This window comes from Pelmatolapia mariae, linkage group LG6 (assembly GCF_036321145.2).
Source record: "Pelmatolapia mariae isolate MD_Pm_ZW linkage group LG6, Pm_UMD_F_2, whole genome shotgun sequence".
Taxonomy (NCBI): domain Eukaryota; kingdom Metazoa; phylum Chordata; class Actinopteri; order Cichliformes; family Cichlidae; genus Pelmatolapia; species Pelmatolapia mariae.
This window is the reverse complement of record NC_086232.1, coordinates 5,384,697-5,412,309: the sequence shown is the minus strand read 5'-3', so window position 1 is coordinate 5,412,309 and position 27,613 is coordinate 5,384,697. Positions and strand designations below refer to the sequence as shown.

At 39.8% G+C, this 27,613-nt stretch overlaps 2 protein-coding genes across 4 annotated transcripts; both read left to right on the top strand.

The window, feature by feature from the left end:
- Positions 1-597: 597 nt before the first annotated feature.
- LOC134628889 (N-acetyllactosaminide beta-1,3-N-acetylglucosaminyltransferase 2-like) lies at positions 598-6,941 on the top strand. 3 transcript variants are annotated; one of them, XM_063475703.1, is made up of 2 exons: positions 598-667; positions 5,576-6,941. In XM_063475703.1, the coding sequence occupies exons 1-2, from the start codon at positions 623-625 to the stop codon at positions 6,797-6,799; spliced, it is 1,269 nt and encodes a 422-aa protein (XP_063331773.1). In that variant the 5' UTR covers positions 598-622; the 3' UTR covers positions 6,800-6,941. The 3 variants fall into 3 exon arrangements, with proteins under 3 accessions (XP_063331773.1, XP_063331775.1, XP_063331774.1); XM_063475705.1 differs by lacking the exon at positions 598-667 and adding an exon at positions 2,351-2,455; XM_063475704.1 differs by lacking the exon at positions 598-667 and adding an exon at positions 5,399-5,490.
- Positions 6,942-9,645: 2,704 nt separating this feature from the next.
- On the top strand, positions 9,646-21,154 carry zgc:66455 (uncharacterized protein LOC393502 homolog). The gene is made up of 10 exons (XM_063475573.1): positions 9,646-9,720; positions 9,799-9,829; positions 10,280-10,863; positions 12,263-12,605; positions 14,796-14,837; positions 16,695-16,795; positions 16,972-17,033; positions 18,161-18,327; positions 18,517-18,672; positions 18,789-21,154. The coding sequence occupies exons 1-10, from the start codon at positions 9,646-9,648 to the stop codon at positions 19,169-19,171; spliced, it is 1,944 nt and encodes a 647-aa protein (XP_063331643.1). The 3' UTR covers positions 19,172-21,154.
- Positions 21,155-27,613: the final 6,459 nt, after the last annotated feature.

The window sequence follows — 27,613 nt, the reverse complement described above, 5'->3', positions numbered from 1 at the left end:
CTACAGCCTGACAAAACTAAATCAGAAATGTGCAAATTTCATTAGACAGATTCAGTTATCAAATTAGGGTATTATTACATTCAGTTGTTTATAGTATGAACATGCTAACTGTATCTGGTAGCAAGGAGCATATTTCCCAAACAGTAATAATTAGCTAGAAAAAAATTATAACTAATGCTAATCGTGACATCTTCAGTTAAAATGACTAAAGTAGATTTTTAATTCATGTAAAATAAATTACATGGGGTGTATCCTACCAGTGACTGGACAAAGCTGGAATGAAAGATAACACAGAGGCACTAATCATGGCAGCACAGGAACAAGCTCAGAGCACAAGATCAATAGAGGCTGGGGTCTATCACACCAGGCAAGACCCCAGGTGCAGGCTGTGTAAAGATGCCCCTGAGACAATCCAGCACATAACAGCAGGGTGTAAGATGCTGGCAGGGTATACATGGATTGCCATAATCTAGTGGGCGGCATAGTATACAGGAACATCTGTGGGACTTCCAGGTACAGACGGACATAAATGGCGATGGCTAACCAACTGGACATAGTAGTGGTGGACAAGCAAAGGAAGACGGCCGTAGTGATGGATGTAGCGATACCGAACGACAGCAACATGAGAAGCTGGAGAAGTACCAGGGTCTCAGAGAAGATATGGAAGGTGAAAATAACAGTGGTCCCAGTGGTAATCGGAGCACTAGGTGCAGTGACCCCCGAGCTCCCTGGCCTCTGGTAGAGGACCCAAGCTTGAAGAACAAAGACTAATACACACACACACACACACACACACACACACACACACACACACACACACACACACACACACACACACACACAAATATGGATAGTAATCAGGCTCTTATCATATGATGTTAGGTAAGCACAGAACAGTCCAAAGGTAAAGGAGGAAGTCTAGGTTACACAGATAAGCACTGCACAACTTATTTTTTTCCTCAAGCAAATAAAAGAAGTTTAGGTTACTTTAAGGCAGTGGTAATAAACTTCAGCCCCGAACATTCTTGGTGTTTCATTAACTCTTAAGAGGAAAAAAAACCTTCAGAATGTCAGTGCTTGATTTCCAGTGGCACATCAAAACTGTAATACAATAATTCAAATCTTAATGCAGGGATAAGGAGAAAAGATTGTTCGTTTCATTTGATGTATTTAAAATAACAACGTCATGCTGCAATTCAACTTATTACAACCTTTGGTACAGTACTTAATATAGTTTTATACATATTTAAATGTAAACCTGGAGACCTTACATCTTCAAAGATGGTTAATACGTGTAACATTAAATCATTATACTTTTCTGATGTCTTTTGACCTTTCATTTAGTCCTAAACAGTGTTCTTGACATTATACTACTGTTGCTGCTGCACCTCATGTAGTTCTGTAGGATGAATCTGAGACAGCATAAAAGAAGTCTTAACTTGATACTCCATCTTATCAAGTTAAGTCAGTTCTAACTCTTCAGATGTAATTATTATGTTTTTAACTGCAGTAACACCAAAAAGCTAGCATTCACATTTTCACAGCAACCATCTCTAGACAATCCATAGTTTGGAGAAAGGCTAGTAAGACTACTAAAAATCCAACTTAGTATGTATAAAACAAACAAAAAAAACATGAAGTGGCCTGGAGACTGATTTTTACCAAGTGGTTATTGTCCTGATAATAAATGTGAACATGGTGAAATAGCCAGGTTTTTTGGCTGACATGACATTATAACAGTATAAAGTAGCTTTAAAGCAATTCATACTGTATATAGTATTTTGGAAGATTCTTTCTGAAATGTCTCGAGGATCCCTAAACCAAAGATAGAGCTGGCCAAAGCAAAGATTTGGATCAAAACAAATGAAAAAATTCACTTATTAAAAACTTTCACGTTGATCTTGCAAGTTGGTTTTTTAAAAAATATATATCTATTTAGGTCTGTTTTGCCAGACTTGGGCTCAGAACAGCAACCAACAACCAGTGGTGAATCAAATCTTTTGTCGAGGGTAAGCACGGCCTAAACTTGTATGATTTTTGATTTGCATACACTTTTGTTTCCATCCACATTTCCCAATTGCAGATTTCCCTCATATTCCCGGCACTGAAACACTTTAAGTACTAACTGAACTGCCGGATAGTCTGTTGAGCCTGGGGGCCTGAAGCCTCTGTCCAGCCTCTTGAGCACGCTCTTGAAATTAGGGAGGAGTCACTAACCGCAACACACAGGAAGGACGGACGCTTCTACTATTAGCCTTGTTGAGGATGGTTCCAAGGAGATATTTGCGAGGTTTGATCATCTCTGATAATTTACGAAGCGTCCGATTCTCAAATTTTAAAGGGGATTCTGGAACGCCGAGATGTCTAAAACGCGTTCCCTCCGTAGGATGAGGAAGGTGCAGGTGCCGAAGTAGCAGCCTGATGATCAGAGCTATAGATAGAGCGAATCTGAAAGGTATGTTACTAATTTAAATAGCTGCCAGAAATTTTCAGTCTCATGCGACATGAGAGGACAGTTGTGCGCTCTTCAAGTGAATATCTGCGGTCTAAAAGTAGGAATTAAAATAAAAGTGTCGTGAACTTTTCTTTTTATTTTCTTTTGGTTTTTGCATTTTTGTTTTTTTCGAGCAGTGATCCTGTAAAACAGATGTGTTTAAAAATTTGCACATTATGGTCATTCTCAACACATAAGTCCTAATTAAGATAATTGCATTTAATTGTTTTTAACACAAAACCAGGAGACGGCAAGGTGGTGTCAGGGAAAATATTAGCTTGGCAGGGTCAGATGGTAGTCTTTAATGAAGGCAGATATAAGGATTAAGTTGAAGAAAGAAGAATATTGCGCAGAGTTCAGGGAAGACTTGAAACAGGCTCTGGGTGGTAGGGAAAAGTTACCTGATGACTGGGAAAGTACAGCTGAATTAGCAGCTAAGAAGGTATTTATCCTTTGGACAGAGGAAAGAGCACAAACAGACTTGGTGGCAGAATGAAGTACAGGGAAGTATTTAAAGGAAGAGTTTAGCAACAAAAAAGTGGGATCATCAGGAAAACTATGTAAGTGGAAAGGTTATTGGGAGGCTAGGCACACAGCAAAGGGAGAGGTGGCAAAGGCAAATGAGAAGGCTCATACTGAGTTGTATGTGAGACTGAATACTAATGAAGAAGAAAAGGACTAGTATTGATTTTTTTAGACAGCGAGATCAGGCTGGGAAGGATGTGCAACAGGTTGGGGTGTTCCAAAAAGTTGATTCTGTTCATCTGGACGTAGCATTTTCAGTGGGAGAAATGTTTCATCACTCATTTTATGATGATGGATTTCCTCGCCTGTATGAATGAGAATGTACCAAGACAGGTTAAGGTGATTAAGGACAGGAATGGAAATGTGCTAACAAGTAAAGCAAGTGTACTGAGAAGATGGAAGGGGTAATTTGAGGAGTTCCTGAATCAAGAAAATTAGAAAGGGTGATTGTGCAGAGCTGTAGCAACTTCAGAGCCAAACCATGAAACTAAAGGAAGGGGTTGTTAAGGAGAGAGTTGATGATCAGTGAGCAGCCGTAGGGTTTCCCCTTTTGTTTGCTATGGTGATGGACAGACTAGATGTCCTAAAGCCATCTACAGACTACCGTCTGATGCTGCCAAGCTACAATTTTTGTAGCAGATGAGGTCAGACACCGTAGACTGTGATGTTTACACTGCGATCTGTAGTGAGAGTAGAGAGCTGTCAGAGGTAAGGTTGGAGAGGTTGAGCTGGAAAAATGAAGCCACTAGAAGCAAAACAGAATACATGTACCTGAATGAGATGGAAACAGGTCTGACAAGGAAGTTGTAAGGAGTAGAGCAAGTGAAGATTGATGAGGGTCAGCCATCCAAAGATCAGGACAATATTAGAAATTAATATATCAGAGGGACAGCTCAGGCCAGGCATTTGAGACAAAGTTAGAGAGGCAAGTTTGACACGTACAGTGGCATGATCGTGGATATATTGAATAAGGGATGTTAAATATGGAGCTGCAAGGCAGGAGAAAAGGAGAGAGACCACAGAGAGCATTCATGGATGTACTGAAAGAGGACATACAGAGGACTGGTGCGGCAGAGCAGGATGCTATGAATAGGGTGAAATGGAAGCAGATGTTCCACTAAAGGGAGCCGATTTAAATATTTCCACAAGCTTTGTTAAAAATAGCACAGATATGTGACTTATACTTTTAAAAGTAAAATTTTAGCAAAATAAACAGCATTACAGTAAGATAAATGATTCAAATTTTTAAAGAGTCTCTTATCTTGTCCAGTTTAAAGTTTATTTATTTATTTTCAAATAAAAGCCTTTTATATATTTTATTAAAATGATCTGAAGATAGGAGCATATTGATTGCAGCCTATAATTAGTGAAATGAGGAATGCTTTCATTTTGCTCTTTGCCTTTTGGTTGAGAAGCTTGTATTTAAATAATAGATAAATAAAATAGGTACTGTTGCAGCACTAAATATTGCACAATGAAAGTGGGAAGAGCAAAAAGGTTAGAAGGGGCCCAACGCTCCACACCTCTACAAGAGATTAGTGAGGAGGAATGATCAGGAAAGAATAATGAGTTTTCGCATCTTTATAGACCGGACCAGCTACAAAACAGCATTTTAAGCATAAACACCAGGAAAAGGGATATGGACTATTTTCAAATTGTTCCAATAGCTTGCAATTTATTTATTTATTTATTTTTTTACCAGTATTAAAGTAATAACATCATTATCAGTCAAATTAGTAAGATCGATCTGGATTTTCACCATATTCGTCAAATAGTTTATCTTACTTGAAGGATTTTGTGAATAATTAAACTCACACATGAACATACCTGACAGGTTGCGCCCTCATTATTAGCTGTAAGCTGTAAATCAGGTTTGACTTCAAATGAACTTTAACAGTTGGGTTTTGTTTTTTTTGTTTGTTTTTTTTTGTTTTTTTTTTCCAGTGTGATGAGCGTACACAGATGCATGCAGGTTTATTTACTACTTGAGTCTCTTATTAAAAACTGAAGCACTGAAATAACCATAAACATTGACTGTTAGATCAGTTATATGAGTAATACATGTATATCCATATATAAGCTTTGTAAAAGTTGAAAAACACAACTTACCAAATATATACTGTAGGTGTACTACTACCAGAGAAACAGTGACATCAAGTGGTACATATGTAAATTTTATTTATGAGCAGGCAGTACACAGATTGGTGTCATGTGCACTGCTGAATTGAAAATGTGTGACTCCTGTCTGTCAAGATGAGCGGAAAAATGTTCGCAGGCCATTCCTCGAGGATTAGGAATGAAAATGGAGCTTTGTGTGCAGCCAGTCACAGCTCTAAAACAAAACCAGGGGAAATTAAGCTTGCCACTGGCCTGCTGTCACAGATTCGTTCAGTTTTACTCCTTTTAGCGCCTTCAGGGTCAACTTAATAGTCTCCATGTTTCCAAGTGCTCCTTTGTATCCTGGCTTTGTTGTAAGTTTGCCTGTAATGCAATGACACTGCAGATGTTTTTTTTTCTCTATCTTTTTGAAAACAGAATATCTTTTCTCATGTCTAGATGCAGAGGGGAGGCAGCATGGCTCTATGTCGCCATAAAATAAAGGCTTTCTGCTACATGATGGTGCTTAACATCTTCATCTGTGTCGTGATAAGCGTGTCATGGAACCTTGGACACAAGAGAAGTGGCCATCACAAAGTTCACATCCCATCCAAGAGGTTTTGGAGTAAACGCATACTGAATGAAACCTTCTGGAACAAGGAGCAGCAACGCTTGGACTTCATTTACAACCCCAACTTTAACTCTGCATTCTCCAGCACGTCACTCAACACACTGCCAGCTTGGCTCAATGACACTGGACCTCTGGACCCGTGTGAACCGGACTACAGAGTGCCCAGGCATATCTTTGACTACAACTCCCTACCAAAGCAATTCCAGGACTTTCTTTTGTACATGCGTTGTAGGACATACCCTATGTTAATAAATCAGCCCCATGTTTGTAGTGAAAAACCTTTCCTACTGCTGGTTGTCAAGTCTTTGATCTCTCATTTTGAAAGGCGGCAGACCATTCGTGAAACTTGGGGACAAGCAGGAGTCTTAGCCAACCAGACTGTGGTAACAGTGTTCCTGCTAGGCAACGTCTTGTCGTCAGACCACTTCCCAGACTTGCAGGAGTTACTGAGTCATGAGGCAAAGCTTCACAAAGACATACTTCAATGGGACTACAGAGACAGCTTCTTAAACCTAACTCTGAAAGAGGTCCTCTTTCTGGAGTGGTTTACCAAACACTGTCCTCAAGCTCGGTTTGTTCTTAAGGGCGATGACGACGTCTTTGTGAACACCTTAAGAATTGTTAACTACCTGGAAGGCCTGCCAGAGGGTGAGTCCAAGGATTTGTTCATAGGTGATGTTATAATAAATGCTGGGCCACACAGAGACAAGAAACTTAAATACTTTATCCCAGAGAGTGTGTTTGTGGGTAACTATCCTCCATATGCTGGCGGTGGAGGATATCTGTACTCTGGGGAGTTGGCGATACGCCTACACAATGTATCTCAGCAAGTAATGTTGTTTCCCATTGATGATGTATATACTGGAATGTGTCTCAAGAAGCTGGGTCTTGTTCCTGAGAAGCACAATGGCTTCAAGACATTTGACATTGAAAAGAAGTATAAAGACAATCCTTGTATCCACAGGAACTTGATGCTGGTTCACAGCCGAACTCCACAGGAGATGTTAACAATTTGGCCCTTCATTGTCCAACCCGAGCTGGACTGCCAGTGAAAGCTTTATTAATGGCTGTTTGCAATACTGAGTTTGTCAGTCATTTTCAATCCTTCCATTCTATATTTTTCAAATCAAAGTTCAACAGGGTTGCTACTTTTTATTTACAGCATATGTTTTGCATTTTACTGTTTATTTTTATATGGAGCATTTTTTTTCTGAATCTTTAGTGTTCTCTGTCAGTCATGTTGAAAGAGACATTTGATTCTCATCTGATGCATTTTTAAAAGTTGAGAGGCATTCAGTATGTTTAAAAACACAAACGCTTTGAGAACTAACATGAAGTAAAAATGAACATCCTGAAAGTGAATGATGTTAGTACATTTTCCTGATTTAAAAAAATGCATAACTATATGTTGATTTATATACAGTACTGAAATCGTGGCTCAAAGAGTTGGCAGTTCGTCTTGTAACCGGAAGGTTGCCGGTTCGAGCCCCAGCTCGGACAGTCTCGGTCATTGTGTCCTTGGGCAAGACACTTCACCTACCGCCTACTGGTGATGGCCAGAGGGGCCGATGGCGTGATATGGCAGCCTCGCTTCTGTCAGTCTGCCCCAGGGCAGCTGTGGCTACAAGTGTAGCTTGCCTCCACCAGTGTGTGAATGTGAGCGTGAATGAATAGTGGAATTGTAAAGTGCTATATAAATGCAATCCATTATTATTATTATTATTATTATTATCAGCACCTGCCTACTAGGTTGAAAAATGAATTGCATGAAAAGTGAATAATATATAAAATCATTTCTGTTCATTTAATGACATGTATGTCTGTTCCATTCACAGATGACTCTTTGTGAAGCTTTGCCCACAACATTTTTTTAATCATTAAAAAATTCCAGTGTCTCTGAATTTTGTATGCTTCCTCAAGATGCAGCAAATTTATACAAAATAAAGTATTTTATGTCAACAGTATAAAGGGCATACATTAACCTCACTCGACTAAAGTTAAAACAGATGTAATCTAAAAAAAACAAAGTCCAAAGATATTAAAGATATTAAATTAGCTTCACAAGCAAGTTCCACATAGTGAGGCTTTCTTTGCATTAGCTGTCTTGACAGATCCTGAAATCCGTGGCTATTACAACGGTGAGTATCAGATTTCTTTGGTAGCTCAGGCTTTCTGCTTCAGGCTCTGGGCACATACACAAAAGGAGCCATTTGATGTGTCATTTGACTCTTCTTCCACAAAAAATGTATCAGATGAGAATCAAATGTATCAACATGAGTGACAGAGAACACTAAAGATTCAGAAAAAAATGCTGCATATAATATAAACGGTAAAATGCAACACATGCTGTAAATAAAATACAAGAGTAATGTGCTGTTGTGTCACTGATCCAGGTGACTTGTTTTAGCTTGAGTTATATTTATTTTACCGCTCTGTGTGCTCTTGGTGTTGCTATTTATTTCTAACACAACTTCTAACAGCTTTGTATTTGAACTCTGAAACTTTGATGCATTTAAACTGAAATTCAGAACTTAATCTGGAACCTGGTATAAGTTATGTGGTAAGTATATGTTACCATGGTGATTTATGCAGGCAAAAAGAAAGCCACCTTCATAACAAAGAACACTCTTACTATAAGCTCAACATAGCTCACTACTTTGTTAATATTTGTTGTCTAATGGATGTGCTTGCTGGTAAACAGTCCAGCTGTTATTTCTGTTTTCATCTCACTTTTATTTGGTCAAATCCCAATCTTCATCACTTGCAAATAAAATGAACAAAAGCAGGTAACTCAATAAGGTAATAGAGCTTGAGCATCAAACTGTGGCTGAACGTTTGCACAATGTATATAAAATTTAGACCTAGATTTTTAGATTTGCAGATGGCGCTACATTTAGTAGATGAAATAATAGGTCAGACAATGTCTGAATATCACTATTACTCCAATATTACAGCCGTGCCACAAAAAAAAGAAACAAAAAACATGAAAAAAAAAACACATTTTCACTTTTCACACATCTGAAGGCTCTTATAATTCAAAGCATCATGAAAACATGGATAGAAGCACCAGGAAAAATATAAGTAGGAGTCTTATTTTTAATATCACTGCATTTTAAATGCCATAGCATTGCTTTTCAGCCTTAACTGATGTGACTAAGTTAAAGAAATGAAATAAAACTTAAAGTGATCCGACACTGGGTGTTGCTGTGAAGAATTCGGGTTTATCTGACAGAAACATGACACATATTTTCACAGACTTCCATAATTCAATTTATGAAATATTATTTTAATTGTTTTTCTTGCTTATTTGTATGTGTGTATTTGAATAAGCAGTAAAGTGAGTTTGGCTCATATGCAACAATTTTCCATGGTTGACTGAATAAGGATTAAGTTTTGTTGACATTGTTTTAGCCATTACCCCCACCCATCTGCTCCTCACTCTCAATAAATGAAAACTGTCTCTTGTTATTGTGTGTTGTTGTGGTAAATTTTAAACTAATCTGTATTTGAATGTCCGACAATAAAGTGTTCTAATCTCATAAATTATAACATGTGATTTTTGGTATTATTTTTTTGCCTGGAAAAAATTAAAATAAATAGTTTATGAAACTCAAACACAGCAAACATCTGTAGCAGATAAAACCTAAACCCCTAAATAAAATAGGTGCAGTGTCTTCAGTTTTGTCTTTAAAGCAGAAAGCACCAGCCCAATAATAAATATTACAGTGCCCTCTGCTGGATAAAATGGATATTACTAGCCAGTAAAAGGAAACTTAATCAACTAACTGATGCAATTCACCTGCAGAGACAGGAAAGGAAATATCCGTTGAACTGAATCTGAGAGGATCAGATTGACTTTGTTGCTTGCCAAATTTCAGTAATTTAACTGCATACGAAAATGAAACAAACAGCCGTCATAAGCTTCAAGTGTGTGCTGCTCATATTTTTGTTGACATTTGACTGTAATGCACAGGTAAGTTATTGTGCCTCACTGATAACCTCTTTCAGATTTGTGTTAACAGTTTAATTGTGTATTTCTTTCTGTCCTTAGGTAAATGAAGAAGATACTGAGCAGCCTCCAGGTGAGTCTGCAAATGTTTAACTTGGGATTTTCTATGTTTGTATGTTATTTTGTAAGTCTAAATGTTTCAGCCTGTGCTGACAAACTGATTTTAGTTTCATAAAACCTGATCACCAACACACATGCAAACTTTCTTATGAAATCTGACCATTATATTTGAGCTAATTGGATTCTCAATAAACTACCTCATTTTGGTAGTTTGACATCACCCATATGGATTTATGGGAGAGCCTTTCCTTATACAGGTTAATATTTGATTGTTTTTCTTCACTGTGAAAGTGAATGATGTTAGTATATTTTCCTGATTTTAAAATATGCATAACTATATGTTGATTATATACAGTACTGAAATCAGCACCTGCCAACTAGGTTGAAAAGTGAATTGCATTCGTAATAATATATAAAACCATTTCGGTTCATTTAATGACATGTCTGTCTATTCCGTTCACAGATGACTCTGGAGCTGAAAACACTTTCTTTGCCTTGCGGAGTTGTCACCGGTTGCTATACACTGACAGTGGTGAGTTTTTCTCCCCGGACTACCTATGCTCCAATCCTCCCCTGTGGTGCAACTGGACAATCCAGGTGGATCCGAGTAAAAGGATTCATCTCTACCTGGAGGATTTGACCCCTGATGACATCTGTAACCTCAAACAGGACCAAATCCACATTGACGAGCCAGTTGGAGAGTTAGCGGGACACAAAGTCTTACAGAAGTGCTGGCAAGAGGCCAAATACACCTCCTCCTCCAATATTCTGTATGTGGTGCTACTGATTGGCGGCTGGCCCAACCCCCTGTACAGGGGCTTTTATGGTCGCTACCAGGCATTTGGATCACCAGTCATTTATAACCCAGGTGAAGGCTTTACAGAGACAAGCAATGAGTCAGAGACATCTCCTGGGCTGATGGACTTCAGTGAATCTGGACCAGGTACAAAGAGGGAACAGATGGGGTATGGTTATGATGAGGAACAATTAGCAATGATGACTGAGCTACCCACGGAGCCCAAGATGCCTGCAGACACAAACACTTGGGTGAGTGGACACAGTGTTAGTCTTAGTCTCAACTGTAGTTTTGCAGATGCCTTACACTGCCTGGCAATATTTCTAACACTGGCAAAAGCTGCATATTCACTATAAAATTTAAGAATGGGTAAAAAGTAGTCAACGTGTCAATGTTAACGCATCATCATGTTTAACGCAATTAAAAATTTTAACCCATATGGAGCACAGAATGGACAAACTGCCCGAAATGCGTTGACAGAGACATTTCAGGAATTTTGAGTCATTCTGAGCTCCAGATGGGTTAATTGCCTTAAAAATTGTAATCTTGTAAATTGTGATGATGGATTAATTGGCGTTAACGTTGACAGCCCTAGTAAAATTACTGTCTAATGTTAAAGATTTCACTCACTGATTAAAAACATGTAGAAAAAGGTTTAGCAACTTCTTTCAGTTCCTCTGCAGTGTAAATCATTTAGGCTTTTTTCTGCACTTTGTTTTGATTTTCTCTTTAATAAATTAACTGTCTAAAATATTTTTTTAAAAATGTCACATTTTATGTCATATTTCATACATTAAGTGAGGTCACGCGATTACTGTGTGAGTTAGCATAAAAAAAATCAAGGCTACATAGTTTTCTTTTATTTTCCCATCATTCATATAATCTATGTAGCTCAAGTAACAGTGACATAGCTGTTTGGTTAACTGTAATGTGACAACTGAATTTAATACAATACTGAATGACAGGGGATTTCTTCAAATCACCCTGCCGTTCTTCAGCTGAGACGTCTGAGTTAGAAAACACTAACACACTGCAGTTCTTTACTCGCGAGGACGGTCACAGAGCGCTCGCACAGGAGACACTCATGGACTCGCGCTTTGTCACCGTCTGCGTTCTTTATTTATACAAGATTGGTGTGTGTGTGTGTGTGTTACATAACAACATCACTCCAGTAGCGGGACTTTCCCTTTTCTACATCTGTATGTTCTCGTAAAAGAGCTGAGCTTTCTCTTCTCTACATCTAAATGTTCTCTGAAGACAGGAAGCGGTTAGTAGCTGCATAGGTTCATCACACAAGTTACTAGGTGAAAAGTCACATAGACATGTGCTTAATTATAAAAAGAATACATTTCATGTAACTGATCAAAACATAATTTTCTTCTGACACTGAATTACACATAAACGTAATATGATTACAATAAGATCCAACACACATTACTTAATCACCAAATTGCCATACTGGATACTGCTCAGGAACTTAAAACATTAATGGTAATGACCCTATATGTCAAAAGGAAACCCAGAGAAGTATAAACAACATGATAAAGACCAGGTAATCTTGCAAAAATCTGCAGTACTTGTTTTGTTTTTTATTTTGCTTGTAAATTCCAGAAAACATTGTAAAACTCTTCTTCGTCTGTCCTTCTTCAGGTGGATAAAAACAACCCTCTGTCCTTGTCTGGGAACTACACGACCATGCCGACTGAATCAGTGTCCACCCAAAGGACCTTCAGATCAGGGAGAGGTATCACTCACACCCAACTGGAAGTCACCACTGACACTGCAACAGCAAAACAAATGAATGAGGAGGAATCTACTGTTGCAGAGGATGAGACCACAACTCTGAGCTGGACAGTGAAGGAGAACATAACAGAGGTCAGTCAGACCTCAGTCCAGCTTTCCCCATCCTCTGACAGACAGGAAATACAGCACACTGATCAGACTCATCCTCAGCCTAACATGGTGGAGCCACTGTCAGACCACAGAGGGAACTGTGAGTACATTTGAACACAGACACTCTCCTGGATCTTTCAGGTACTCGTCTTTTTTGTATTGACTAACTGTAATTATATCGCTTGATATAGATATGTTTAGTTCTTTGAAATGAGATCATGATCAACCAAATTTTCAATGAACATTTTCTGGTTAAACAGCTATTAAAATTTGAACTTGCTCTTTGATTTTCTAAAAGAGCTATACATGATACATACGTGAGTAAAAATAAGTTCCACATGTTAAGTGTTTTCCTGTTATAACCTTGTAATTAAGGCCCCTTCAACCCAAACACAAGAATACACTGCATCCAGAAAGTATTGCCAGTGCTTCACTTGTTCAACATTTTGTGATGTTATAGCCAAAATGGGATTGATTCATTTTCACCTCAAAATTCTACACACACCACAAAACAATACAATGACAAAGTGAAATACTTGAAATTCTTACACTTTAATAAAAAAAAAAAAGAAAAAGAAAAATAGAACATGTACATAAATGTTTACAGCCTTTGTAATGACACTCAGAGGTGAGCTCAGGTGCATCCAGTTTCCAATTATCATCTGTCAGACGATTCAACAACCTTATTGGAGTTCACCTGTGGTAAATTTAGTTGATTGTACTTGATCTGAAAAGACACTATAGTTGATTTTATACTTTCATGCTTTTTTTTTTCTCTTATTTCTAAATTTTATTTTGCCATGTTTTATTATATTTTATTGCTGTTATTGTTTGTGCTATTGCAAGGTGACCTTGAGGGTCTTAAAGGCACCTATAAATAAAATGTATTATTATTATTTTGATGCATTCTCAATCATCCAGGTAAGTAAATCTCCAAAAGTTGATTCTGCTCATCTGGACGTAGCGTTTTGTGGGAGAAGCGTTTCGTCACTCATCCAAGTGACTTCTTCAGTCTCAGCTGACTGCAGGTTTCCCCAATCTTATAAACAGTACATTTGCATAATGACTGAAACCAGCCCACTGAAGGAACAATGGGCTGGGAGGTCAGTTCTTTAATCTTAATTATGCAAATTCTCATGACCATTGATCAACAAACACTGACCAAAACCCACTGATCAAAGAACACTGATCAATGGCCATGAGTACCATTCACAGAGAGTTGGGGAATGGCTGCAATCACAGCATTGTAAGATGGCGAAAGATGTACCCTTAGGCCCCCTCCTCAATTCAGAGATGGTCTTTCCCTTTTCACGTAAATGGCCTCCTTGACTCCGCGCTCAAACCAGCGTTCCTCCCTGTCCAGGATGTGTACATCCTCATCATTGAAAGAGTGTCCACTGGCCTGTAGGTGTAAATAGACTGCAGAGTCCAGGCCTGAAGAGGTAGCTCTTCTGTGTTGTAGCCAGAGGTTGTTTGGTTTCCCCGATGTATAAATCCTGGCAATCCTCCTGGCACTTAACAGCGTACACTATGTTACTCTGTTTGTGTCGGGGGACCCGATCCTTGGGGTGGACCAGTTTTTGGCGCAGCGTGTTTTGGGTTTAAAAGCCACAGAGACCCGGTGTTTAGAAAAAAATGCGTCTCAACCGTTCCGATACTCCTGACACATATGGGATCACTACAGATCACTACAACTCTCTGTGAATGGTACTCATGGCCATTGATCAGTGGGCTTTGATCAGTGGGTTTTGGTCAGTGTTTGTTGATCAATGGTCATGAGAATTTACATAATTAAGATTAAAGAACTGACCTCCCAGCCCATTGTTCCTTCAGTGGGCTGGTTTCAGTCATTATGCAAATGTACTGTTTATAAGGTTTGGAGAAACCTGCAGTCAGCTGAGACTGAAGAAGTCACTTGGATGAGTGACGAAACGTTTCTTCCACAAAACGCTACGTCCAGATGAACAGAATCAACTTTTGGAGATATTATTATTATTATTATTATTATTATTATTATTATTATTATTATTATTACAGTGCATGTGAAAGAATATGTCAAAATGTGGAATAAGTGATGCACTCTAGATACTTTTGGATGTACTATAAAGAAATGTTTTTTTTGCCAAACAAAAGCACACAAATAATCTATATGGTCGAGTGGTGTTGAATTATGTTAAGTGTAGATAAGCACTGGATTACACAACTGGTTCATTTGTGGGAAGTCGGAGAGGGGTTTGGTTTTGTTTTTTTACTGTGTGGTTTTTGTTTTTGTTTTTTTTGTCCCTCATAGCAAACATGAAAAATGACTCAGAAATTCAACATTTTCCTGGTGGTGAGTATTGAACAAGAATGTCTTATTTATTTATTTTCTGAAGTGTGGGTTCTCTTTTTATCTGGCTAAATTGCCATTGTACCTTATGCTGAACACACAGTCTGGTCATGAGCAGGATTTTAAAAATGTTTTATAGATAGATTTATTCATTTAAAAAAAAAAAAAAAAAAAGTCATTCCCTTCTCTCCCCTGCGGGTGGTCTATCCTTCAAGCCAGGGTCCTCTACCAGAGGCCTGCGAGCTTGAGGGTCCTGTGCAGTATCTTTGCTATTTATATGACTGCGCTGTCCTCTTCTTTCTTTCTGCTGCCTGAGGTATTCACTAAGTACACAATTGGTTCTGGCCATTGGTTGTACTCATGGATGTTTGTCTCAGCTCGGATAGTGGTTCTGGAATTCACCAGTCCTCAGCCTCCTTACTTTGACTTGTTGTACAGTCTCTGTGTGTGTATTTACATTGTGCATTCTCACTGAAGGCATCAAAACTATGAATGAACACACATGTAATTTTGTAGTAGATAAAAGTATGAAATGACTCATAACATGCTTTATACTTTAGAGTCTTCAAAATAGCCAACCTTTGCTTTGATTACTGCTTTGCACACTCTTGGCATTCTCTCGATGAGCTTTGAGGTTGTCACCTGAGCTGGTTTTCCAACAGTCTTGAAGGAGTTCTCAGAGATGCTGAACACTTGTTGGCCCTTTTGCCTTCACTCTGCGCTCAATCTCATCCCAAACCATCTTGACTGGGTTTTAGGTCAGGTGACAGTGGAGGCCAGGACATCTGGCGCAGCACTCCATCACTGTCCTTCTTGGTCAAATAGCCCTTACACATCCTGGAGGTGTGTTTGGGGTCATTGTCCTGTTGAAAAATACATGGTGGTCCAACTAAATGCAAACCGGATGAGATGGCAGGATGCTGCGGTAACCATGCTGGTTCTGTGTGCCTTTTAATTTTGAATATATGTCCAACAATGTCCACTACTTGTGTTTGTTGGCACAAACAAATCTCTTCTGCTTGTTGGTTTTCCTTAGTTGTGGTTTCTTAGCAGCTATTTGACCATAAAGGCCTGATTCACACAGTCTCCTCTGAACAGTTGATGTAGAGATGTCTGCTACTGGAACTCTGTGTGGCATTTATTTGGGCTTAATCTGAGTTGCTGTTAACTTCAGATTTGAGGTTGGTGACTCGGATGAATATATCCTCTGCAGCAGAGGGGACTCTTGGTCTTTATTTCCTGGGGCATCCTCATCCAGTTTCATCATAGTGCTTGATGGTTTTTGAGACTGCACTTGGCAACACAGTCAAGGTTTTAGCAGTTTTCCAGACTGACTGACCTTCAGTTCTTAAAGTCATGATGGACTGTCATTTCTCTTTATTTAGCTGATTGGTTCTTGGCATAATATAATTTCTAATAGTTGTCAAATAGGGCTGTCAGCTTTGTACCAACCTGACTTCTGCAGAACACAACTGATCATCCCAACTCCATTAAGAAGGCATGAAATTCCACAAATGAACCCTGACAGGTGACTACATCATGAAGGTCATTGAGAGAAGGCCAAGGGATTGCAGTGCTGTCAAGAAAGCAAAGGGTGGCTACTTTCAGGAATCTAAAATATAAAGTATATTTAGAGGTTTTTTTTTCTTTGCTACATAAATCTTGCTTCATATATTTGATGTCTACAGTGTAGAAAGTAGTAAAATTAAAGAAAAAAACATTTAATGAGAAGGTGTGTACAAACTTTGTGTATGCCTGTAATTCTAATCTGGAGATCAAATTTAATTTATTTTATCTGAGCTACCAGTGAAACTGTTATTATAATGACTTTGTTTTGGTCCTCTGAAATCTCTCTGACAGATCACCTGTTTGAAGTGGCTATAGAGATCAACTTTAGTCAGGATTTAGTGAAGTCTTGGGACAACCTGGCCAGATCACTGCTGCTTTCAGTAAAAGCTTTGGTACGTGTGTGTGTGTGTGTGTGTGTACGTGCGTGTGTGCGAGACAAGACATTAAAGGTGTCATATGTAGCATGTGCATGTTTTTTGTAATAAATATTAAAAACAAAGCTTCACTGACGCATTAAGAAATGCTGAAGGCCCAGACTAAACTTTGTACATGGCTTTTGTTTCTGTAGATCAGCAAACAGCTGGAGGCTCTGCATGCACAACTGTCAGTGTCTTCCAAAAGAATAAAAAGGTTTGTAGAAAACATCCTCACAAGTCTTTCCATTAATGCTGAAGTATAAGGTTGTCTTTGAATACATTTAAAAACATTTGAATGAGACTGTCTTTTTTTGAGTGAACCTATGCAGAAAAGAACTGCAACTCCACACTGAATACTCCACACGTAAATACCATTGGTCTAATCTTGCAAAACCGACCACGACTGGATGAAAGTATAGATGGGATCAGATATAAAATGTAATTTGAACACTTGTACACTTGAGATATTTCTTCTACTTCACTATATTTTTGCCACTTTGTTTTGTGTCAATTGTTTTACAATTTTTATGCTCTTGTGCAGTGCTGTGTTGTGTTGATTTTGAAGTTGCTGAATTTGGGTTTCTGTTTAGGGTTTTACTTTTATTGTAGTATTTGAAGTTTTAAATTGTATTATTTAAGTCCCTGTTTAGTTTCTTTGGAGTTCTGGGTACCTGTTTAGATTGCCTCATTGTTCTAGTGTTAGTTTAGAAATTCTGGTTTGTATTAAACCTTGGCTCCAATTTTGATATTCTTATTTCTTATGTGTTTAATTTGATCAGTTTCCTTATTTTGGTCCTCCTCTGTCTTGTCTTTCTGTTTATGCTTTTGTCCCCTAGTTTTCAATTCTGTTTTCTTTAGTGCTCTGTGTAAGTTTTAGTTCCTGTCTCTGTCTTCCCATGATTATTAATTATGTTCAGTGTCTGCTATCGCTGTTTCATTGTCTGATACCCTTTGTTCTGCTGTGGTTGTTGGAATTTTCATTTGCTTCACATTTTGGACATTTTGACTGTCACTCTGGGACTCCATGTCCAACTTGAGGGGAAAAAAAGGATGCCTTTTACTTTGTATCCAGCATATAGGACCAGACCTTTTCCCCACCTCTCTCATTCTTTTTCCTCTTTTGCTACCATACTAAAAACAAATCCTGGAAACTCCACTTGAGAACTGTGGACTGGTGTATTTTTTACATTAAACCTCACTCTGCAGCTCCTGAACTTATGTCATTGTGTAGTCTGACTGTTTTAGACTACACTATGACAATGAAGCAGGATCTATGGATCATAAAGCTGCTTTACTGTTAAGGTATATGTTACGGTACATAATTACAGGTTTTGTGCACAGGTTGCATGCAGGAGTGCTGTACATCCTCTGGCTGCAAGTTAGACAGGGACCTAGAGGCATGCATGTCCACAGGGGCATCCACTCCGCTCTCCAGGGGCTCATTGCCACTGGCATCAACTTCAAAGGGAATCTGAGAAAGGCAATCATCATGTCTGTGTCGACTGCAGGTATGGAAGTGTCCAAAATTGCTTGGTAATGTTACTCTGGACAAATCTGTAAATAGGAAGGAGTCAAAAACAGTGTTGATTACTGATATATATTTGATTACACTACATTGTTTTTACATAGTTTTTTTTTAAAATGCATATAATACTAAACACATTATCAGCTAAAAGTTCTGTGCATGTCTGTTTCAGATGTTAATGAGTGTGGGACCCAACTTGTTCAATGTGACATCAATGCAGACTGTGTGAACCAGTTTGGCTCCTACTCATGCCATTGCCGGGCAGGCTTTCAGGATAACTCCCGCCTGGGATCAGGAGGAACCATCTGTGTGGACATAAAGGCTGCAGGTATGCTTGACCCATATCAGAAATCTTAGTTAGACTTGCAGATATTCTGCTTTAATTCAGCTGCTGACCTCCTGTTTTGTTTGGGGGGGCGGGGGTGTTTTTCGTTTTCCCTTCAGGTTGCAGCTCACGCCTGTCCACTGAAGCTAAAGGTGTATACGTCCTTTTCTTCCTGCTCAGCTCACTAATTCTTGCACTGCTGGTGGTTGCCGGCATGTTCTACCATCGTCACCACCGGGGAAAATTCCTAGTTCGCTGCCACAGCAACAGCAGCTTATCCCCTTCTGACCCCAACAACAACCACCAGCATCCTGAGGAAAACTACTCCAGTCCCGCTGACTCTGACCTGCCTCCCCCATCTCCACCTGCCTGGGGCCCCAGAGAGTGCTGGGGCCATGTAAAGGAGCAACGGCAAGTTTTGGATCTGCAGCTGCTGCGCTTCAATCTGCTGCACCCTCCAGACAGCTACATGGATCAGCGGGAGGGTGTGAACAGTCAATGATAATTAATCTTAATTATATTCAGTAAAATGTCTTCTTTAAATTTACTTTCTCTTTTTTTTGTCTGCATTTTGCACTATTTGTAAATTGCACAATTAAAGTCACAATGAAAAGCATTTTTATTCCTTGTTTCGAAATTTTCATGGGGTCTTGAAAGGCCTAAGGGACATATTTACTAAGTTGTCACAAATTATTTGCAGTGAGTGCCAAAATGTTCCACATCTAGTTTTAGTTGACCTGATACCCCTAATACTAGTATCAAATGACCATATTTGTCACCAAGTCTGGTAAGCAATGAAGTGCAAAACATGTCTTGAGAGAAGACGGTTGTGATGATAATAATAAATCTTATTTGAAAGTGCCTTTCAAGACACCAGAGGACACTTAACAACAGAATAAAACTCAAGCCCCCACCCCCAAAGGGGGTCGGTTGCCCTCGGCCTGGGGCTCGGGGCACAGCTGGCTGCTGGCGGAGCGCACGAGCACGTCACTGCAACCCCCCCCCCCTGCTCCATGGCTGCTGAGTAACCCGTCATCTGGGGCTCTCCTCAGCTCTTTCCGGGAGAGTGGCACGGTTGCCCCTCTGTTGGTCTTCCTTGGTCTCTTGTGCTCTGAGGGCCTCTGGATGTCTGGAGCCTGGATCTCCTCCATACCTGCTTCATGCCCTGGAGGACGGGGCTGTGGCCCCCCACACCCTCTAGCAGATCATTACATGAAGGAACCTTTTAAAAACAAGCGCGTTCATGCTCACAGGTGAACACACGGGTGATCACACACACAAACTACACCCTTTTTGGCTCCTACCTCAAAGCACACTGTGTGCTGTTGATCCTACGTGCTGCACAATAATATTCAATATTTAGTATTTACTATTATATTCACATAGATTATCACGATGATGTTCTTTATTATATTGCTCTTTTTTTTGCTTGTTTTCTCTTTTCTTTCTCAACAGGTGATCCAGGTGATTGATATATGTATTTTTTGTCTGTTTGTTTTGTTGGTTTTTGTTTTTTGCCCTTTATCACCGTTCCTCTTCCCCGATGTTTTTCTTTCCCTCCCTCTCTTTCATTCTCCCTTTTCTTTCCCCCAGTCTTGTCTGTCCCGTGTGTAGCAAGTGAAAATAAAATAAAATAAACAATAAAAGCAAAGGTGAATCAAATAGACCAATACGGCAAGGCCGGGATAGTCCATTTGGTAAAGGAAATCCGGTGGGCATCTTTCTTTGCCTTTAGACAATAATTCTGATGGCAAAAGAGCCAAACGGGACAGGCGGGGGGGAAAAAAAAAGAATAAAACACATAATATAACAATGAAGACAAAGGAAAAATAAGAAAACAAAAGGACAAAATAAACAATAAATCCAAGTCGAAAAATGTACCGGTCAGTAGCGGCAGCCAGACACACCAGCATTCACACAAGTCAGAAGTATTCACCGGCTTGAGTGAATGTGGGATTTACATGGAAAAAGCCTATAAAACAGAAAATTTAGGATACTAAAACTATAGATCAAAACAAATCGCCAATACAACTTTGATACATAAGATCTTTGAGCTAACTTTTATAGTCTTGTGTCAGGCAGATGATGCCTGCCTGGGACAGCTCATAGGGGAGCAGTAATATAACATATGTCTACACATGTATAAATGTATAGTGTATGTGTCTTTTAGATCCTGTAGAAGAAATTAAGTGTGTGAAGAGGGCTCTCCATTTACATCAACAAATTGGGGTCTATTAAATAAGATTCAAACTATTGCAGCAGTACCTTTAGTGCCTTTTGAATGCTCTAATCGCTGTTAAAAGCCATAAGATTCTTTGTAACTGTTACCAATGCTGTTTTTGTACTGTGATGAAATCTGAATCTTGAGTAAAATTCTTTAAATAAACATTCCTCTGCAGATGATCAGTTAGCTGTTTTGTAACTAGTCTTTTTTAGAATTTTTGAGATAAAAGGAATGTCTGCATGCAGCCTGAGTCCACCAAAACCTGGCATCTTACCCGAACACTGTATGTCCCTCTTGGGACCCCAATGACGTGGAACACCTGACCAACCTCCATCAATGGACACTCCCGCCACAGATGTCCTGTCACCCGCATCTCTAACACTTCTGCCTTAGCATTGGTGTGGCCCTCCGTGGGTCAGCGCTGGCAGGACCTGGTGAGGCAGATCTGGGAGAAAGGGGTTAGCGTCCCGTAGCTGCAGTGGCTGCTCTGCCAGGGCAGGGCCGTGGGGACCTCTTCCTCGGCCCTGGAAATAGCCTTGTCCCACTAGCTGCCGGCTGCAACCCTCCGCCTCCTCTGGCTGCGTGGCCGTCAGCATGACCTGAGAGCTGCGCCTCTCTTTCCAACGGCACAGGTAGCCAGGTAGCCTGGCATGCCTCTGCCATTGCCTGTAATGTTTCAAGGAATACCTGAGGGTCGTAGCCCACCCCCATCCTATGTGGCGTCACTACCACTGGGGGTAGGGGAGGTGCAGTGGGAGAGTCAGCCCGACCAGCCTCTCCAGCACTTGATCTGGTGTCAGCCTGGTCCTGCAGCTTATCCAACTGAGCTCTCTGCATCCCATTAAAAGAACATTGAAAGGACTGTGGGAATGCGTCTACCAATACCGTGCTGGTCAAGGACACCCCTACAGGACACATACCGTACTGTGGTTGCAACTTCAAGCTAGCCAGCCTGCATCATTGCATGTAAAGAGTGAAGTGTACTCTGTGCTGGCCCACCCAGTCCAAACCACTTTAATAGGCTTACAGCAGCTAATCCAGCACAGTGTGCTGACACATTGGGAGTCTGCTGACCTTACTCTGCTTTATTACAGGGTACTTGTTCCCTCAGTCCTTCACTGCTCAAAACAGGAAATCAGCTACAGTTTCTCTACATCTCCATTCAGAGGGAAATATTGGAACGATTTTCATCAGGTTTGCATAAAAAATTATTCCATTTGAATGATGACAATGACGTCTAAGTTGATCTCAGTTTTGTTCTAACACATTAAAACTATCAGCTTTTTAAAAAAGAAAATCTTTCTGTTAATGGAGGGGGGGGGATAATTGTTGACTGATAATCAGCTTTAACTTACAGGCTTTGACTGCATTGGAAAGCTAGTTTTCAGGAAAATCTGCAATGCATTTGTCACCTAATGCAGTCCACAATTAATTAAGTCAGCTTCCTTTTTACTTCATTGCTGGTATTAAGATTTTTTCTAGATTTTTTTCCACCATTTACTCAGATCCCTGCCTCCTGTTAAAAGAAACTCCTTCTTTGTCCTTTGACTGAATGCTCCTTATGTCTATCAGGTAGATTCTCCAAGGACAGCATCACTCTGTTGCTGTCTGTAAGGTAAGGAGGAGTGGTTGTTGGTGGTGGTAATAGTAGATCCACCCTCTACGCTCAGCTATCTTCCTCACTTGGAAACCTGAGGTCACTCCTCTATCGCTCTCCAACCAGAGAGGCATGCTGAGCATGACCTTCCAGGCAGCATCCTCCAACCTTAATCCTGTGCAACCCTCCCACACATGCACAGAATCCCAACTGTTTTCCACTGCCCTAAAACAAACAAAGTCCTACAATAAAAAAGCGTCTCTAATTCCATTACCTTCCTGTATTGCATTTATGTCATTTTATTGTAGTTTATTTTCAATGTGTATCTCCAAAAGTTGATTCTGTTCATCTGGACATAGCGTTTTGTGGGAGAAACGTTTCGTCACTTCTTCCTGTAAGTCACTTGGATGAGTGACGAAACGTTTCTCCCACAAAACGCTACGTCCAGATGAACAGAATCAACTTTTGGAGATTTACTTTCCTGGATGATTGAGAATGCATCAAGACGTTCAATGTGTATCCTGTTTTTCTTTGTTTCGTCTTTGATTCTGAGAAAGCTATGTCACCAATGTTGTCATCTGAAAACATTTCAGATGACTAAAACATTAGTTAATTTTCTTGTGGGCAGTAAAGACTGAAATCCTTATGTTACTAGTTGACAAAGTGATAAAGAAGGCATTAAGGCATTAAGGCGTTAGAAATTTAAAATGTTTCTGATTACATTTCTGACATTCAACTTAATAGAAGAATAATGAAGGATTACTGTAATACATATTTTCTTCTTTATCATCTGGAAAGGAATTAAAACTCGTAATTGTATTAATTCAATTTGTCTATATTATTTATTTATATTGTTCACTAACCATATTTATGTTCTCAGATGTTTTAACACCTCCAGCACTTGAATGCTCTCAAGCGAACATGTCAAATTCACAGGAAATATTTTCATAGTAATGGCTATATTCATAAACTGATATTCCTGTATTCATGGCCTACAATATTTCAATTTGAAAAGCTCTGTGATCTCTCAACAGTGGCGTCTGTGACTTTTACAAACATTTAATATCTATCTATCTATCTATCTATCTATCTATCTATCTATCTATAGATATATACATACATACATATATATATATGAAATTTTTATTTATATATATATATATATGATGAATTGAAAAATGGAAAAATCAGTGTTAAAGTAATTAATATTTCTCATTTGAAGTACTTGATATTGTGTTTCATTTCCAGCATCTTTTATAAAGTTTATAGTGGCTGTCCTGGGAGGAACAAATATCTAATTAGAGAAAACAAAGATACTAAAATATGTTGATAACAAAAAAAAAACAAAACTGCTGAATTAAAAGGTGAGCAGTGAGTGACATGGTTAACTGTCAATATCTACGGGGGATTAAAAGCTAGTTAAGTATATTCCTAGACATTCTCATAGATGCTAATCTGAAAGTGCTGCTGAACTCAACTTGCCTGTTTGTCCTCTGTAGAGGACCTTTCTGAACCTGAATATCTCCCATCCACTGCATACTACAGAATTACCTCCTTTTGGTATCTACAGAGGACATTTAGGGCTTTCCAATGATACCAAATATGAAGGGGTGGGGCTCTGGGGACTTTAGTTTTTTCATCAAAGAATATGGCGGCCTTTGCTGCAAGCACATTTTATGGGAAGAACAAAAGTAAGTGCATAAAACTGTTTATTGAGCAATTTTTGGCTATAAATGTTGTTAAAATATTTTAGATAAGTCTCTTAATAACACATTAAAACATATGCTTAATTCTAACTTTATTTTAGTATAATATTGAAGTGTTTAAAAAATGTCCTCCGTAGTGGACATTTGTAGTCATTTCCTCCATTTTGTTCTGTTTTTTCAAATGACCAGAAAAGGAGTCCTTTTTAGAAGCAGAAAGAAATGTATTGCAGTTTGTTGAGGGAAACTCAGATCTTGAGTTGTCTGATGAAGAAGATCATAGGGAATAAGCCCTTCAAGAAGAAAGAAAGAGAAGCATCAGAGATGGTACTCAGACGAAGTCCTCCTGAACTTGCTGTCATTAAGTGGTTGGACAAAAGCCAGTTGTCATGGCATCCTCTGCCTATGGCAATGAACCTCAGGACAGACGCACAAGATGGTCCAAGAAAAACAAAAGGTTTGTCCATGTGCCAATGCCACTGGCAATTGCTGAGTACAATACCAACATAGGTGGCGTGGACCTTGTTGACCGAATATTGAGTTTCTACGGGATGGTCTCTCGCACTCGGAAATGGACAGTACGTGCAGTTCTCTACTTTTCTGATCTGGCAATCACCAACGCATGGCTTCAGTACAGCAGTGACTTGCAGTTTTGGGGGAAGATACCACTAAAGTTCCCTGACTTCAAACTGCTCCTTGGTGAAGAGTTGAAACAAATGTTTGCCATAAAAGATCAGTTTTACATGCTTGGCCTTCCTATGTCCTCTGCAGTGGACATGTGATATCTGAAAAATAAAAACTTTTTTTCCCCAAAAAAATATTTCAGTCTTCTGATTACCTTACAAACATTGGGGGATTTAAAAAAATTGATTGGATAACACTTTTTTCCTGGTAGTCAGGAGGTTAAGGACATTGTCAGAGCTGCTGTCCCCTGCCTGATGGACAGGGGACAGCAGCTCTGACAATGTCCTTGAGTACATTAGCTTTCCCTGCTAAGAAAGTAAATGCTTTTTATTATGTGTGATATTATGTGTGATATTATGTGTGATAAACAGGGCACCAAGGTGATTGGTCAAAACAGTTTAGAGTGGTCTTGGGTCTGATGTCGACTCAGGTTTCTTCTTCTGCAGCTTTCTGGCCACTTCTTATTTGGAGATGACCCATCTGCCGGCAACGCTTCCGTCACCATTGCAACCATCTCTTGTCCTCCAGTGTAGGGTTAAGAAGGAGGTATAGTGCATACTATAGGAGCATATTTATGACCAAGGCCAAATTCCTGTGTGGGGCCTTAGTCTTGTGTCTGTTAGTATCAGGGTAACAGTCTACTTCCAAAACTTCTCTAAAATACACTGCGTGCAGTAAAAAATTAAGTCTCTTTCCCCAAGAGACATGCACAACATAACAGGTGCATGTGCATCACACCACAAACACAACTAAATTTCTTACTGAAGTATGATCAGGAATCATCATCAGGAAGAAATATTTTTAATGATTCTACCTACAAATACACTAAGCTTGACTGTTAACTAAGTTGACTATTGCTTCAATCAGAAGCAGGAGCAGTGCACTGCGTTCCCTATCTAACATTTGTGAAGAATGGGTCACTCTCAGAAGCTCAGTAAATTCCTGTGATAAGATGCCACCTGTGCAACAAGTCCACTCGTGAAATTTCCTTGCTACTAAATATTTTCCATTCACTACAAACCTCCAAACTTGAGCTTAAGATTGGCTCAAGAACAGTCCATAGAGAGCTTCATGGAATGGGTTTCTGTGGTCAAAGCAAACCAAATACAAAGCAAAGCAACAGATGCTTAAGGTAAGGTACACCACCACTGGACTCTAGATCAATGGAGACATGTTCTCTGGTTTCAAGAATCACACTTCTCCATCTGGCAGTTCGATGGATGAGTCTGGGCTTGGCAGTTGCCAAGAGAATTGTACTTATCTGACTGCATTGTGCATTGTTGGTGGAGGGGGTGTTATGTAATTGAGTTGTTTATTCATGAGTTGGGCTTGGCCCCTTAGTTCCAGTGAAAGGAACTCTTAATGCTCCAGTATACCAAAACATTTGCGACAATTTACTGCTCCCATCTTTGTGAGAACAGTTTTGGGGATAGTCTTTTCCTGTTCAAACATGACTGTGCGACAGTGCGCAAAGCAAGAACTTGACTGCACTGAATACTAATTAAATTTATAAAATGTTATGTTTCAGAGCTTTACTGTGCAGCTGTCATGTCATGTTAAAAAAAGCAACACTGAGACCAAGTTAATGGTAAAAAGACTGATTCCTATGTAGCACATTTATGTGCTTTTTGAGCACTCAAATCACTTTTAACACAATGAGGACGTGGGAGTCCCCGCGTCCTCAAGGCCTGTGCCCCCCCAGCATTGTGGAGTCTTTCATGAACTGTTCATGTTGAGTCTGAGTCTGCAGAGGGTCCAAGTGCTGTGGAAGACATCATGCCTCGTCCTTGTACCAAAGACGCCACGTCCCAGTGGCCCCCAGGATTACAGGCCTGTGGCACTGACCTCCCACATCATAAAGACCCTGGAAAGACTCATCCTGGACTAGCTCTGACCAATAGTCAGACCACATCAGGATCCCCCTTCAGTTTGCTTCCTGCAGAAGTTCTCTGACAACTCTGCAATATTCGGCCTCATCACTGATGGGGACGACAGGGAGTACAGAGAACTGACCGATGGTTTTGTGGACTGGTGCCAGCAGAACTACCTCCAGATCACCACTAGTAAAACCAAGGAGCTGGTGATAGACTTCCGCAGACACAAACATCCTCCATTGCAACCACTAAACATCCAAGGTATGCACATTGAGGCTGTGGACAGCTACAGGTACCTTGGTGTTCATCTGAACAATAAACTGGACTGTACTCATAACTCAGACGCCCTCTACAGGAAAGGACAGAGCAGGCTGTACCTGCTGCAGAGACTCAGGTCTTTTGGAGTGAAGGGTCCACTCCTGAAGACCTTCTATGACTCTTTGGTGGCCTCAGTCATCTTTTACGGTGTGGTCTGCTGGGGCAGCAGCATCTCTGCTGGGGACAGAAAGAGACTGAACAGGCTGATCCGCAGGGCCAGCTCTGTTCTAGGATGCCCTCTGGACCCAGTGGAGGTGTTGAGTGACAGGAGAATGGTGGCTAAGCTGTCTTCCCCGTTGGACAACATCTCCCACCCCATGCAGGAGACTCTGACAGCACTGAGCAGCTGCTTCAGTGGTCTTTCCTTCCCACTGCTGTCAGACTCCACAACAAAGACTTCAACTGATCAAACACACACATGTGCAATAGCAATAACACTAAATGCAATACTCTTTTCTGGCATACTCAATTGTATATAGCATTTGCATTCTATTTTATTCTATTTTATTCTATTCTGTTGTGTACAGTATCTTATTCTTATCTT